Source organism: Cynara cardunculus, assembly GCF_001531365.2.
Source record: "Cynara cardunculus var. scolymus isolate 2C chromosome LG 2, CcrdV1, whole genome shotgun sequence".
In the NCBI taxonomy this organism is placed as follows: domain Eukaryota; kingdom Viridiplantae; phylum Streptophyta; class Magnoliopsida; order Asterales; family Asteraceae; genus Cynara; species Cynara cardunculus.
Genome location: NC_037529.1, coordinates 20,159,916 through 20,176,836, shown reverse-complemented (window position 1 = coordinate 20,176,836; position 16,921 = coordinate 20,159,916). Strand labels below are relative to the sequence as shown.

Sequence of the window (16,921 nt, the reverse complement as noted above, 5' to 3'; positions counted from 1 at the left end):
AGATTCTTGTACTAAGGGACCTGAATGGGATAATATCATGTATTTCTTTTGTATGAAATATGTGTTTTATGTAATGTGTGGGTTGGGGCGTTACAGAATGGTATCAGAGCCTGAGTTTAAGAGATTTAGGTATTTAACAGCATGATACCTAGACTTAAACTGTTTTATTTCATGTTAAGGGTCCCGGACATAGTTAGCACCATTGGAAATAAATATGATGGGCTGAAAGAACAGTGTGTAAGGTAAATTTTAATTACATCTGGCCAGTGTAATTTTGAATTTACAGGTACACATCTGAACTTGAATACTTCATTATATTTGGGAATGTGAATACGTGATTATTAACATTAAACTCTGCAGATGTCTAGCCGAACTAGAAGATCTGAAAGAGTGGCTCGTCTAGAATCTGAGGAAAGAGAAGAATCACCTATTAATCTTCCAATTAGCATGTCTAGAAATAGAGGTCAGGGAAGAACAAAGGGACGAGGCAGAGGAAGAAGCCAGTCTCAGGGAAGGGATCGGACCGAAATACATTCTGAACATGAAGAATCCCACTCTGGGAATGTTCAGGAAAGGTCAGTGCCACACCCAAAATATATAACCAGAGATATGTTGGCAGAGAAAATGGGGAAATTGCGTGAAACTCTGACATCTATTATGGGAATATCGGCTAGGGTGGAAACGGAAAGAGTGGAAGTTCATCCCTCTGCTGCAATCACCCACAACAAGGAAGGAGATATTAAGATGTTTTTAGCATGCAAACCACCAACCTTTTCTGGGGAGAGAGATCCAGTGAAAGCTATGTGCTGGATTAAAGAGATGGAATCTGTATTTAACACCATTCGGTGTCCAGAAACAGATAAAGTTCGATTTGTTGTTTCTGTATTAAAGTCAAATGCTTTATTCTGGTGGGAAGTTGAATCATCTACCAGAACGGATGTTTTACAGACTCTGTCTTGGGTAGAATTCATGGATCGATTCAAGAATCAATTTTATCCTAAAACAGCAGTGAGACAAATGGAGGAAGATTTCCTGAAACTAGAACAAGGAAATGGAACAGTTCGGGAGTATACTAAAAGATTCATTGAATACTCTCGTTTTGCTGAACACTATGTTTCGACTGAAGCCAGGAAGATAGAAAGGTATATTTGGGGTTTGAAACCGTCAATTAGAGAATTTGTTATTGCTATGAACTCCAATACCTTTCCATTGATGGTAGACGCAGCCGAAGTAACTGAACGAAATAAGAACAGGCAATCAGAAGGAAAAGTGGTAGAGAAAAGAAAATGGAAGGGGCCTTTATCTTTCCGAGGGCCGAAAACTGTAAGATATGATAACAGATCGGAACAAAAGATCGGTGAGAAAGTCTGTTCACAGTGCCGATAGGTTCATTAGGGTGAATGCAAGATGGACCCAAGGAAATGTTATAAGTGTGGCGAAGCAGGCCATCTATCTAGAAACTACCCAGCTAACAGAAGGTGTTTTAATTGTAATTCTCCGGATAATATTCGATCGAATTGTCCATTGTTAAGAATTCCGTAGTTAATGATGGGGAGTAATGCGTCGGGTACTCGGGGAAGGCCTACTGTAAATTGAGGAGGGCAAGGAGGGGCACGGGGATGATCCTTCCAAATGACTAAGAACGAGGCAGAAGCATCGCCAGATGTAGTAACAAGTACATTTCTTCTGAATTCAATACGTGCTAAGGTGTTATTTGATTCTGGTGCAAACTTTTCATTTGTATCACCATTGTTTGCTTAAACTACATGTCTGGATTCTGTGATACTTAATGATGAGTTACTTGTTGATACTGCTAATAATCAGGAAACTATTACTAGTATGTTCAATAACTGTATTATTGTTATTGAGGACTGTGAACTTCCGATCTGGTTATTTCCCATGCCAATGAAAGAATTTGATGTCGTAGTGGGTATGGACTGGTTGGCAAAGTATCAGGCTAGTATTGTTTGTAATAAGAAAATGATCAGAATTATTCTGCCAGACCAGAGAACAATTGTTATTTATGGTGATCGTCAGAATCACCATACCAGTATTTTGTCAGTAATGAAAGCCCATAAAAGTATTTGAAAGAAGTGTCAAGGATGTTTGGCATATGTAATTGATCTGAAGAAAAGGGAGGAAAAAGAAGAATCGATTCCGATTGTTAGTGAATATCCAGAAGTCTTTCCAAAAGACTTATTTGGATTACCACCAGATAGAGTCATTGAATTCCGAATCGATCTTATACCAGGAGCTGTACCAGTAGCAAAGGCGTCGTACCGTTTAGCTCCATCTGAATTGAAAGAACTGGTTGCACAGTTGAAAGACCTAACTGATAAGGGATTTATTAGGCCCAACACTTCACCTTGGGGTGCTCCGGTCCTATTTGTTAAAAAGAAGGATGGGTCTATGCGAATGTGTATAGACTATCGTGAACTGAATAAGTTGACAATTAAAAACAAGTATCCTTTACCAAGGATTGATGACTTGTTTGATCAACTGGTAGGAGCAAGTTATTTCTCCAAAATCGATTTGAGGTCAGGATATCATCAGCTTAAAGTCAGGGAAGAAGATGTTGCCAYAACAACATTCAGAACAAGGTACGGGCATCACAAATTCTTAGTTATGCCATTCGGTTTAACTAATGCACCTGCATCCTTTATGGATTTGATGAATAGGATATGTAAGGAATATCTTGATAAATTCGTTATTGTATTTATCGATGATATTCTTATATACTCTAAAACTGAAGAAGAACATGGAAAACATCTTCGTTGGATACTGGAATTGTTGAAAAGAGAAAAGTTGTATGCTAAATTGTCCAAGTATGAGTTCTGGTTAAGAGAAGTTCAATTCCTGGGTCACGTCATTTCAGAATCAGGGGTAAAGGTTGATCTAATGAAAATAGAAGCAGTTGAAAAATGGGAAGCTCCAAAGACTCCGTCTGAAGTCCGTAGCTTTTTGGGTTTGGCAGGTTACTACCGTAAGTTTATTCAGGACTTTTCTAAAATAGTCATGCCATTAACCAAATTGACTCGAAAGAATGTCAAGTTTCAGTGGGAAAAAGAACAATAAGAAGCTTTCCAACTATTAAAGGATCATCTTTGTAGCGCACCAGTATTGACTCTACCAGATGGATCTGAAGACTTTGTGGTTTATAGCGATGCTTCAAAGTTAGGGTTGGGATGTGTTCTAATGCAAAGAGGAAAAGTGATTTCTTATGCGTCAAGACAATTGAAAGAGCATGAGAAGCAGTATGCAACTCATGACATGGAATTAGCTGCTGTGGTGTTTGCTCTGAAAATATGGAGACATTATCTTCTGGGAACGAAATGTCGGATTTATACTGACCATAAAAGTTTACAACATTTGTTCAGCCAGAAAGAATTAAATATGCGACAGCGTCGGTGGATTGAGTTAGTTAATGATTATGATTGTGAAATTCTTTACCACCCAGGAAAAGCTAACGTGGTGGCTGACGCTTTGAGCAGGAAGGAAAAGAGTGGAACCATTAAAACTACAGCAATGAGAATGAACTTGATCCCTAATATTCGTAAGGAAATTCAGAAATGCCAACAAAAAGCTATGAAAGAAGAATTTGTTAAAGAAGAAAAGTTGGGTAAGATGATCTCAACCTTGGAACAGAATAACGAAGGACTAATGTGCTTTCAAGGGCGATTTTGGGTACCATATTTTGGAGATATCCGAAGTATGATATTAAATGAAAGCCATAAGTCCCGATACTCTATCCATCCAGGCACCAATAAGATGTATAGAGATTTAAAATCTTTTTATTGGTGGCCAGGTTTGAAAAGAGATATAGCTCGATATGTGGAACAGTGTCTGACATGTTTACAAGTTAAAATTGAACATCAAAAATCGTATGGAAGCCTTCAATCTTTGGAAATACCAGTATGGAAATGGGATCACATTACCATGGATTTTGTTATGAAGTTACCTCGAACTCCAAAGGGACATGACGCGATTTCGGTAATTGTTGATCGTTTGTCTAAATCTGCACATTTTCTACCAATAAGAGAGAGATACTCTTTAGAAAAGCTACCACAGATTTACATCAAAGAAATTGTTACCAGACACGGTGTTCCCTTGTCTATTATCTCTGATAGAGATAGTCGGTTTACTTCAAAGTTCTGGGGAGGATTACAGAAAGCTTTGGGGTCTGAAATCCGATTAAGTACAACTTATCATCCATAGACTGATGGGCAGAGTGAAAGAACTATTCAGACTCTCGAAGATATGTTGAGAAGTTGTATTATTGATTTCGATGGATCATGGGAAAATCACTTGCCATTGATAGAGTTTGCATATAACAATAGTTACCATTCCAGCATCCAAGCGGCACCATATGAAGTGTTGTATGGACGTAAATGCCGAACACCATTGTGTTGGAATGAGGTGGGTGAAAAACAGCTAATGGGTCCTAAAATTGTTCAAGAAACTTCTGAAAAGATCGAATAGATCCGCAAAAGAATCAAAACAGCACAAGATCGCCAGAAAAGTTATGCAGATAATCGTCAAAAGTCAATTGAGTTTGATATAGGTGATTTTGTAATGTTAAAAGTTTCGCCATGGAAGGGTGTCATCAGATTTGGAAAGAAAGGAAAGCTCAGTCCAAGGTATGTAGGGCCGTTCAGAATATGTAAGCGAATTGGGCCACTAGCACATCAGTTAGAGCTGCCAGAAGAGCTGAGTCTGATTCACAACACTTTTCATGTGTCTAATCTACGGAAATGTTTGGCTGATCTGAGTCTAGCTATACCGTTGCCAGATATTCAATTAGACAGTAAGCTGAATTTTGTAGAAACACCGGAAGCTGTAATTGACCGAAAGATCAGGTTGTTGAGAAACAAAGAAATAAATCTGGTGAAAATTCAGTGGAAGTTTCACAAAGGACCAGAAGCAACATGGAAATCGGAATCAAATATGAGATCAGAATACACATGGCTTTTTTATTAAAGAAATTCCGGGACAGAATTCTTTTGAGGGGTGGATAATGTGATAACCGGATCCTAATTATCACCTAAGGTAATTAATATATGATTATTTGATTAAATGATTACGTGATAGCATGATAAACTGATACATTTGATCATGCTGGTATGTGAAAATTATGTGCATAATGTGATTATGTGTATGAGAATATGTACATATGTGGAAGTATATATATATATATACATGGTATATGTGCTTGAAATGGGTATGTATATATTTATATAATCATATATGCATGGGGTATGTATGCATGCATGTGGGTATGTGAGTTAGCCACCTTTCATGCTTTGGAAAGTATAAAAAGGGAGGTTGAGCCTCCATATTCTCTTCTTGCTTTTGTTAAAGTTGTGTGATTTTAAAGAGAAGAGAGTTTGACCGGATTATTTCTTGTCTGGAGAATCAAATTGATTTCAAGTATTTGATTTCAAAAGCTTGTTAAGGTGAGTAATTTCTAAACTCTTTTGTATAAAACTTTTACTGGTTTTATATGAATCTTGTTTATTATTGGAATGAAATCAAAGGATTTTGCTTAAGGGTTTTATCTGGACGATGTATTGTCTGAATTGTTTTAAATCGGTCAAAGGTTGGACGATGTATTTGTCCGGATTGTTTTAAATCGGTCAAAGGTTGGACGATGTATTGTCCGGATTGTTTTAAATCGGTCAAAGGTTGGACGATGTATTGTCCGGATTGTTGTAAATCGGTTAAGTTGTGAGCGGGGTATTGTCCGGACTTGTTATCCGGACAAAGATATTGATTTAATTCTAAGTGTTAACCGAACAAAGGTTATACAAGGTGTTGTCCGGATTGTTGACCGGAGATGAAATCCGGCTAAGTTAGGTTGACTGRATTTGAAGTTATATTTTGTGTTTTTGATAAGAAATGCTATATTGTCATAAAAAGGAAGTTTTGAAATAAATGATTTTCTTTTAACAATAATTTCAATTGCTGCGGTCTATTTGAAGTTATTTTGTAAAATATTTTTGATGAGGAAATAAGGGTGGCATATCAAAGAGAGGTGTACTATGGGATAAGGGTGGCATATTAAGGAAATGTGTACCATGGGATAAGGGTGGCATATCAAGGAGAGGTGTAAATTTGGATATAAGGGTGGCATTTGTATGTGTGTGTTGTATGATATAACTCTTTCTATTATATCCCTTAAGACTACCGTGGTCTGGAATCTTTATTTCTTTGTGATTTAAAGATTTAGGATCAAGGTTCTTATTGGAAATCATAGTCTGAATGTTATTGAGGAGAAAACATCAGGTTTGGCCTGAAACTTTATTTTACCTTGTTTTGATTTGAAAAAGGGTTAAAAGTGGCATTATGTGAAACCTGATTGGTTCAGAGGTATGGGATTTGCATAATTGAAAGCTTTRCTTGAAATGTGGAAGAAGTCTTGTATTATGTTCTTATTTGTTCATATGTTTGTTATATATGAAAGGATGTTTTCTATAAAGATTTTTGATGATTTTCACCCTACAATAACATAAATAGGGTATCTCACTAGACCTTTTGGTCTAACCCTCATTTTTGTGATTTTAACTATGTATTGCAGGAGGTTCGGATTGTAAGGAAAAAGGGAAAATTTGATATTTTTCTATATGCATTTCTGCTTGAAGATCTGTAGTGATGTACAGTTTTGATTGATTAGTACAAGAAATGTATTTGAATTTTTGGACCTTGTATTTGGTTATAATAGATTCTTGTACTAAGGGACCTGAATGGGATAATATCATGTATTTCTTTTGTATGAAATATGTGTTTTATGTAATGTGTGGGTTGGGGCGTTACAACTTTTCATTGATGGTCAGCGAAGGAGATATGCGAAAGTTACTTTCCTTGGCGAATCTTCTAAAAGATTTAGTTAATAGCACCAGTGATTCATCAAAATCTACAAGATCATATTCTGATAAATCCTCAGAGTTAGTAGAATCTAACTTAGTGATGACAATAGGAGGAAGAGAAGAAGAAGAAGAAAAAAATGGGAGTTCAGCTGAAGCATCTTCAGAGATTAGAGCTAACGAGGAGCTCTTCATTTCTCTGGAATCCTTGATTAGATTCCTTTTCATCTGTCGAGATTGCTCATGATGAAGCAGTATCCCATAAAGAGTGTTGAGGGAAAGAGAGGACATGTCATTGGACATCTTGAAACACATGGCATAAGTATCCCAAGATTCAGGCAAACATTCTAGAAACTTAGTTAAAGTTTCAGAATTGGAATATTCCCTGCCTAAAGTCCTTAAATCTATAAGAAGACAATTAAAACGTTGATGTACTTCACACAATGTTTCAGTCTTTCCATAGAGAAAGCTTTCATATTGTCTTACTAAATTAATCTTCCTCGATTCTTGAACCTGAGAGGTTCCTTCATAATGAACACATAAAGTGTCCCACATGGCTTTCGAGGTTCTGAGTTTCATAACAGAATGATAAACCTCATCAGAAAGAGACATAGCTATTATAGACCTAGCCCGAGTGTCTATAGCTATCTTCTTTCTTGTCTTCATCACTCCATTGATGAGGAAGCTTTGGAATTTTTCGTTTAAGAATCGCGGCAGTCGTAGCTGTTTCAGAAACAGCCAGAGAAATAGCATATGGAACATATGGTCCATTTTCTATATATTGTGGAATTTCAGGACCACACCTTACAGAAAGAGGGACATCCGATTTTTCCAAAGACTAAAGTTGCCTCGGATAAAACGGGGTGGTTTGGCAAGAGAGCCATTGTCATGAAAGTGTGTGTTTTTGTTTTGTAAATCCATTTGCAAGCAGTAAGATTATCTAAAGAAAAAGATAATATAATGCAGAAAAACAACTAAACAACAAGAATAGAAAATACACTACTCTGATGCCACTTGTTGGTCCCGTTAGGGTCTACAAGATGTGTGTAGAAGGGCGGGATGAATACAAACACATTAAATTTTTCAAATTTAAAATGTATATTGATAAAGAAGGATCAATACAGATTTTATAAGATTGTTTGTGAAAAGATAAGGTAAAGATAACCTATTTAAACAATTTAAGTTACACACTAATTCTTAGCAAAGAGAAATGATTTGTTGTTTAAGATTTAGAAGAAAGTATGTTCTTTCTAGGTAAGAACTAGTTAGAATACTTAAAAGGGATTCTAACTTGCTTTTGAAGATAAGCGTAATGTGTTCTTTAGATGTGTGTTCTTTTACGTATGAACGTAAGTTAGGGTTCAAGATATATCTCTGCATGGAGATTAAACACATCTATTTATACACATTGCATTAAATGCACATTTAATGCAATGCAGTAGGGTTTGAACACGTGTCAAGCCTTTAGAGAAAGATGTGTCCTTTGTTACAGTGAATAGTACAAAAACATATTCATGAGCAGACATCCTTTCATGGAGTTGGTGGGTAGTAGAGTCAACTAATCGGCTCCGTACCGTATTATGCTCTAGAAAGGGTATGAGTTTGTTCATTGTGTATATAAGGACAAGACAAAAACAATCTTGCTTAACAAGCTTCTTTTGATTGCTCAATGCTGGAATAACCTGAATGTCTCTTCAGCATTCGCTAAGGCTTGGGCAATCTTTACATATGTATAGACCAGGTTGTAATCACTGAATACCGCTTTCAGATCATGAACTCGCCAGTCTCTAATCTTTAGTTTCAGTCTTCGACTTTAGCTGAAGGTTCTTTGGTATGAGTTTTGTCTTCTTGAAGTATCGCTATTACTGATGGATTTACATTTCATGTTCTCAGCGATCACTGAACAGACTCAGTGATGATCGCTGGAACTGTAAGACAGAAACATAAATACTTCGTATAAGGTAAAAAAGATTATCATCAAATCACTGAGAGAGAGGATCTACAACATGGGGTTTGAGTCTTCCTCAAATATTGATTAAAGTTGATTTTCATCATCTTACATTGGTGGAAATATTTGGAAGAAGATGATGGATGCATAAAAGTGTTATGGATGCTTTGAAACTTATAACCATGGTTGAAAACAAAACCAACCAATTGGTAAAATTATAGTATAAAACACATAATTAAAATCTTTATCTTTATATTATATATATAAAAGGAAAACCTGGGATATTGAGGTAGCACCATGAGATGAGTATTTTCAAAATGGTGAATTATGATTGAGTTTTAGTTGTCGCATATTACTGAAGAGTTGGAAATTTTGAACAAAGTGAAGTGTATAAGAAAGGTGGATTGGATGTTTTTATGTCAAATCATGGGATTTGCATCATAAGGTTGTCGTATTTTGTATGACCTTCTTTGAAATGTATAACCATAATTAGAATCAAAACCAACCAAATGGTAAAAATATTTATCTTTATATATGTAAAAGGAAAACCCTGGGGTATTGAGATGACACCATTGAGTATTGTCAAATGATGAATTGTGGTTGAGTTTTAGTTGTCCTACATTGGTGAAAAATTGAAAGATTTGAATAAAGGGAACTGTATAAGAAAGGTGGATAAGATACATTTGTGCCAAATCATGGGGTTTGCATCATATATTTGTCTTATTTTAGATGACCCTCTTTAAAATTTATAACCATGGTTGAAATCAAAACCAACCAAATGGTAAAAATTATTGTGCAAATATAAAAGTGAAACCAATGATGATGATTTGGCAACATGAGGTTTGGTTGGTCCTCAAATCTGAACTAAGGTTGACTTTCATTATCTCACATTGTTAGAAAGATGATAGTTTGAAAGAAGATGATGGATGTATAAAAGCGTGATGGAGCTTTGAAATCTATAACAATGGTTGAAATCAAAACCAACCAATTGATAAAAAAAAATTGTGCAAAAAAAATGCAAATGATACATTTTTTTCTTAACGAGAGTTTTGATTATTGTAATACTTAAAATAACAAATGTAGTTTAAGTATCTATTATATCACTTATATATATATATATATATATATATAGAATGAAAATGTTTACTTAATGATGTGCTTTTTATCTGATGCTAGTATTCTTTAAATAGTGATTTACAGTATTTGATGGAGCGTTATAAATATAAATATAATTCAGAGTTTTCAGACTCATCGTATTTCCGCTCGAGTCAAGGCTTTTACGTTTTTTTCTTAAATTGAGTCAAGTTTGGCTTATTCTTGCTATTATCAAAGTAAATGTTGCAACTTTTCTAACATAAAAGAGTTCAAAGAAAGTTGATTTTGTATTCTTTATTGTCATTTTTGTCAAGCGTGATGTCTGGATTTTGAAAACCGAATAAATTTACAAGTTTAAATGTACAATCATTTACGAAAAAGAAAATTGTAATTAATATCAAAATTTAGATGGTATAAAATCCCCTTCTTTCTATAAAAGAAAAAGAAAAAGAAAATTGTAATTAATATCAAAATTTAGATGGTATAAAATCCCCTTCTTTCTATAAAAGAAAAAGAAAAAGAAAATTGTAATTAATATCTAAATTTAATATTTCCATAGATTTCTTATGAACTTTAATGATACATAGGTCTATTTCTGATATTTTATAGGTTTTGGACGAGAAGTAAAAATGGGTCCTCGATAAATATGAAAGAAAGTTCAATATATTGTTTTCATTATCAGAATAACACTGAACTAAAAACAAATAATTTATATAAAACCATTTTTCCGATAATTAATAGAAAAAATCAATCAATAATTACTTTAAATTAATAGTCTATATCATATTATTTTTACATAGCATCATAAATCCATTCTACACCCAACTACATTCTATGATATATGTTTATTATATAGATTGACATCATTTGGAACTGGCGACCACAATGTTGACTATTCAGAGTAACACTTTATATAAATCATTATAGATCATTTGGGTTTCCATGTCAAATTATATTGATGTTTTCATCACCATTTTAAAATTTTAGGGTTGAAATAAACTTATTAAAAACATCAATCTAAGAATCAAAAGTCTATCTTGGTTATAATTTGAGATCTTATTCTTGTTTTAGCAATATGAGAGTACATAAAATCCATGCACCTAATATTAGGTTAGGTAACAAGGAGTCAATAATCAGGAGCGGATGTAGTGGTTTAAAGGAGGGGGGAAGGGACCCCAGTCAAAAACTCAAAAACAAAAATTCATAGGTTAAAATTTAGGTTTTACATGATTTACCTTTCACTTTCCCCCATTACATTTTTCCATGGGTCCCCAACCCCAATCAAAAATGTTACTCTAACAAATTTTTTTGTTGTTGAAATCAATCAAAAAAACCAAAAAAGTTATTCGAAATCGACAAAAACACTAAAAAATCCTTCGAAATCAACCAAAAAACTTTAAAATTCCCTCGAAAACGTTGTAATTAGGTTAAAAACACATCGGACGATTTTGCGGGTTTTTAGTCTACCTTAAAGGTGACCCCACTTAACAAAAATCTTGGATCCGTCACTGTCAATAATGTATTAAAAAACATGATAGTTTTGAAATCGTAAATATAAATATATATTGGATCGTCTCATATTGTTGATAATTTTTTTCAAAAGGTTTGGAGTTTTCTTATTTAATAAAAAGAAATCTACTATATTGTAATGCAAAATAATATTCTTGTGTATGAAATAATCAAAAGTTCTGGAGATGAATAATGGAAGATACATCAATGTTTTCTAAACAAAATAGTTTTAGATTTTAGTAGTAAATAAAAAACTTAACAATAAACAATACTATAAAGTGAACATCTAATTAATTTTTTTTTGTATAGTTTCTTTTCCAATGTAATTAAATTAATACATATTTGAGCCCTTATTATTATATAAAATTCTTTTTGGACCATATTAGATACTAAAAAAATTATCTCTTTTATTTATTAACTTTTTTGAATTACTACTATATACTATATTGTATATCTATACTATATTATAAGATATTTGATAAAAACTCTTAAAAATCATTTTTTATGCATGAAAAACTGTTTATTTATATATATTACTTAAAATTCAAGATTACAAGTAAATTTTGTGTAAATACAAATTATTAAAGCTTCATGTTTGAATTCGTGTAACTAACTGCAGATAAACATAATCAAATAATGGATAATCATTTCATTTTAAATATAAAAAATCTAAAATATAATTAAGATAATCATTGAGTTTTAATAAAATATTTAATTATTATCTTTATAAAAATTATATATGTTATCAAACCAAAAAATTTTAAAAATGAATTAAAGAAACACACAAAAATGAGAAATTTTAAATAGTTAATTTGGTATTAATATCAATATTTTTTTTATTATATTTAGATTTTATTCAAAAATAAAAACATTATCGTTTTCTTCAAATCACATAAAATTATATTATAACATCAATTGAGATAAAAAAACAAAACATTAAAATTAAAATGTATCTCAATACATTATACAAGTATGAAAAAAAAATATAGGCCATATTTATTGTATGCTGCCCTCCCCAAAAATGGCACTGATGATACATATTTAAACCACATAAAAATATGTGTCGATTATGCCCCGACAAAAACTTGTATATGATGAAACAAAGTGAAATTGAAAACGTCTGTGCTACTAGGCTTATTTATGTTCCACAGGGCTGGACCAACTAGCCCTTTATTTTATTGATTTCACATGAACTGCCATTAAACCTCCCCCTCCTCCCCCACTTTTAAGATCCCACCAAACCATCTCTCTCTGTCATCAAATTGCAAATCGGCCATTGGAGAAACACCATCAACCACCTCGAAGAAAGTGGGAAACTGACCAACCTCATCTTCATATATATACACGCAAATCAAGATTCAAGAAGGTTCATCCATCCATTGACGATGCTTTCTAATCCACAAAACCCATCATCTTTCTTGCTAGAAAGAATCGCCACCACCACAACCGGCGGTTGCAACAAGCAAATATCACGGCCTTGTGCCACCAACAGGGTTCCTGACTCCGTTGCCCGATACCACACCCATGCAGTAGGTCAAAACCAGTGCTGTTCCGCCGTCATCCAACAGATTAACTCGCCGGTGTCCACCGTATGGTCCGTCGTCCGGCGCTTCGACAACCCACAAGCTTATAAACACTTTGTTAAAAGCTGCCATGTTGTTGATGGAAACGGAGACGTCGGAACCCTACGAGAAGTTCACGTCATCTCCGGTCTCCCAGCCGCTAAGTCCACCGAACGCCTCGAGATCCTTGACGACGAGCGCCATGTTCTTAGTTTCAGCGTCGTCGGCGGTGATCACCGTCTTGCTAACTACCGCTCCGTCACCACCCTCCACCCTACACCAACCGGAAATGGTACAGTCGTCGTTGAGTCTTACGTCGTTGATATACCGCCGGGGAACACAAAGGAAGAAACTTTCGGTTTTGTTGACACCATCGTAAAATGCAACCTCCAGTCGTTAGCTAAGATCGCTGAGAACAAATTCCGGCCAAAATGATCGGAGAATCAAGATTGTCAACATCCATCTGAGAATCAAGTACAGAAAATCATCTCCAATCGAACACAAGATCCAAATGAGAAATCCAACAACAACGAAGAACAAATCTATGGTGTAAATTTTCATCCTTGAACGTTTATGTGAATCTGTGTGGTTTGGATTTTTCCTTTATTTTTGAAGATGTTTAAGAAATTAAAGACGATCTGTTTGATTGGTATAGGAATGATGATCCATGGCCCTCTTGTTCTTGCTGCATTATTTTTCCCCTTTGTTTTTTCGTATTAAATAATGAGATTATGATGTAGTTTTTATCATATAATTAATAACGAGGATTATTGTACAGGGTTTGGGATAAAATTTCAGATTTATAATAATATTTAATTACTTAAATTGCAAATGGAAGTGTACGACTCTCCACCCTTCATAGTTAACAAGTCGAAACTAATCCTTTTTATTGTAAAATGCACAATGCAAAAAAAAAAAAATATATATATATATATATATATATATATATACATACATATATATATATGCAATTAAGAATTACCGCAAAAACACAGAAAATTTAAAAGTTAGGGTTTAATTAAAAACACACTTTTGTATGATTATTCCAATATATAATTTATACACCAAATTATACCCAGAAACACGTTCACTTTATTTACTCGTAATGCAATCAAAATCATTACTTTTTATTTACATTTCAAATAACCATTTCATTTATTCTAAATCACAAGATAAATTATGATACTCTGAATACTAGATATGATCTCAAAATAACAACGACGAGTTGCAGCCTGCAATCCGAACTGAAGACGAGTTTTGAAGTTGCGGGCCTTTAGTCTATCTTAAAGATGATCCCACTGAACAAAAATTCTGGATCCGCTACTGCTCACCCTCACGGGATGACCACCCTTAAAACCTATCATATTTTTAATTTCTCGTAAGTTATCATTTATACCAAAGTTGATTTTGAATATATTCTTACATATGATAATTTTAGTTTACATGAATCATAGTATAACGTAATTTTCTCTAACTTTTATGAATTATCTTACCATATAGTAAATTTTTTCTTTATGTAAATATACGATTTTCTATTTTATCATATAACTTTCTATTTAATCATATAAATAATTTGTTAACAAGACCATCTATTTTTGTTTTGTTTTAATATATCATAAACTTAGCTTGTATTCAATAATATATTAGAAAAACTATTAATATAACAATAACTGATTATTAAATTGGAAAATTAGAATATATATAATAATCTGAACCTATCTTTTTTTGAAAGACAACATATCATTAAAAATATAGAATAAAACAGAGTAGATACAAAAACCCTCAACAAAAACAATTGAGATGCAATTAAAAAAGGGGCCAAGACTAAAAGCATCAGTCGATCATCCAAAACTCAACCAATAATACAAAACAAGGAAGTTAAGAAACTGTACAAAATCAAAAAGTCGAGAAAAACATATCCGAAGCGAAACGAAAACCACCGAAGAGATATAGTAAATAAAGGGTGTTCTTAAACACACTCAAACTATATGAATTGACATCTTAGAAAATACTAGAAGGGTACTTGCACAATACAACGAGAAACATTTCAATTTTAATGTTTTATTTTATTATGTCTCTGTCGTCGATGTTATAATATAGTTTTCTGTGGTTTTGAAAAAACAATAACATTTTTATTTTTGAATAAAATATAAATTTTGAAATATTATAAAATTTTGAAAAACATATATCAAAATTATTGTCAAATTAACTATTTAAAAGTTTTCGTTCTTTTGTGTAATTTTTTTAGTTCAATTTTTTTTTAATTATGATTAATAACAAAATATTTAACTTTTGTTTAATAACATAATTTTTTGTAATGATAATAATTAAATATTAATAATCAAAACTCAGTAATTATCCTTATTATATTTTATATTTTCTATATCTAAAATAAAATGTTTATTTTGAATTTGATTATTTTTATCTACAGTTAGTTACACGAATTCAAACATGGAGCTTTAGTAAATTGTAATTATATACAATTATTTATAATCTTCAATTTTAAGTAATATACATCAATAAATTTTATGCATAAAAACTAGTTTTAAAAGTTTTTGTCAAATAATTTATAATATAATATAAATAAATCAAGCGAATTTTAATTTTGATATATATATATATATAGATGAAAAAAATTAGTATATGACGACTCTATTTAGAAAGCACGAAGGTTCGTTCAATTTGACTAATAAAATAAAGCGAAAAACTTAAAGTTTCCACGTGAAACGGCCGACTTTTATAGCTGTTTGCTAAATTTAAAAGTATGATGCAACCGTATGGTGTATGGTCATTTCGTTTAGCAGCCATTTAATAAAATACACACACATATATATATATATATAGGGGTACATTCAAATAAAAATCATGCATTATTAAGAAACTGTGTAAATCAATTTCGACCAATAGGAATTTTTTTTGATTAAATTTAATTAATAAGGGTATTTCGGTCATTTACAATATTTTCTATTAAATATGGAAATTATTAATAAATCTTAATTAAAGAAACGTAATAAAGGAAATTATATAAATGATAACATTTAAATATTTAATTATATTAAAATATTAAAAATTTGGATTTCATATATTGTCATGAATTATAATCAGGAAATGTGTCTTGATGAAACAATTGAATTATAGAATGAAATCATCAAAACATAGATGAACAAAAAAAAATCCACAAAATGAAACAGGTTTCATGAACGTGAAACCGGTTCATGTTGCAAAGAAATTAGGTGAACCGAAACATTTTTATGGTGAACCCGTTGCATTGATGGTGTAGTTAATCTTTTTTATGAGAAGCAAAATGAAACCGATGCATTTTGAAAAAAATTATGAAATGAAAAATGAAACAGGTTTCATGAACGTGAAACCGGTTCATGTTGCAAATAAATTAGGTGAACCAAAACATTTTTATGGTGAAACCGTTGCATTGATGGTGTAGTTGATCCATTTTGTTGATGAAAAGGAAAATAAAACCGGTGCATTTTGAAAATAAATTATGAAAARGAAAATGAAACAGGTTTCATGAACGTGAAACCGGGTCTTATTGCAAATAAATTATGTGAACCGAAACATTTTCATKGTGAAACCAATTTCGTTCATATAATGTAATTCAAATTTTAAAACGATTCACTTCATATAATTGAATATGGTGTCTTATATTAATATGTTTTATTGATGGATGTGATTTAAATTTAAAAATAATATATTGCTTTAAAAAATGAAAATAGTGTCATTAATATCTAAAAGAATGTTACCAAATGTTAAATTTTGTTTATCATTTTTGCCTTTACTGTTGAAATAAAATAAAGTTTTAATATATATATATTTTTAATTTCCTAAAATAAAGTAAACTAACCTTGACCATTGATCAAGAAAATGGATGGATGAGATTGGTTTACACGGTTTACACAAATGGGGCAGGTTTTTATTTGAACGCTCCTCTA

The 16,921-nt window shown here is 32.4% G+C and overlaps 1 protein-coding gene across 1 annotated transcript; it reads left to right on the top strand.

The window, feature by feature from the left end:
* Positions 1-12,649: 12,649 nt before the first annotated feature.
* Positions 12,650-13,713, top strand: LOC112507173 (abscisic acid receptor PYL4-like). Its single transcript, XM_025111621.1, has one exon. It carries the CDS (start codon positions 12,798-12,800, stop codon positions 13,407-13,409), a length of 612 nt encoding a protein of 203 aa, XP_024967389.1. The 5' UTR covers positions 12,650-12,797; the 3' UTR covers positions 13,410-13,713.
* Positions 13,714-16,921: the final 3,208 nt, after the last annotated feature.

Coding starts and splice junctions, on each gene's coding strand:
- LOC112507173 (XM_025111621.1), top strand. CDS start 12,798: ATGCTTTCTAATCCACAAAACCCATCATCTTTCTTGCTAGAAAGAATC.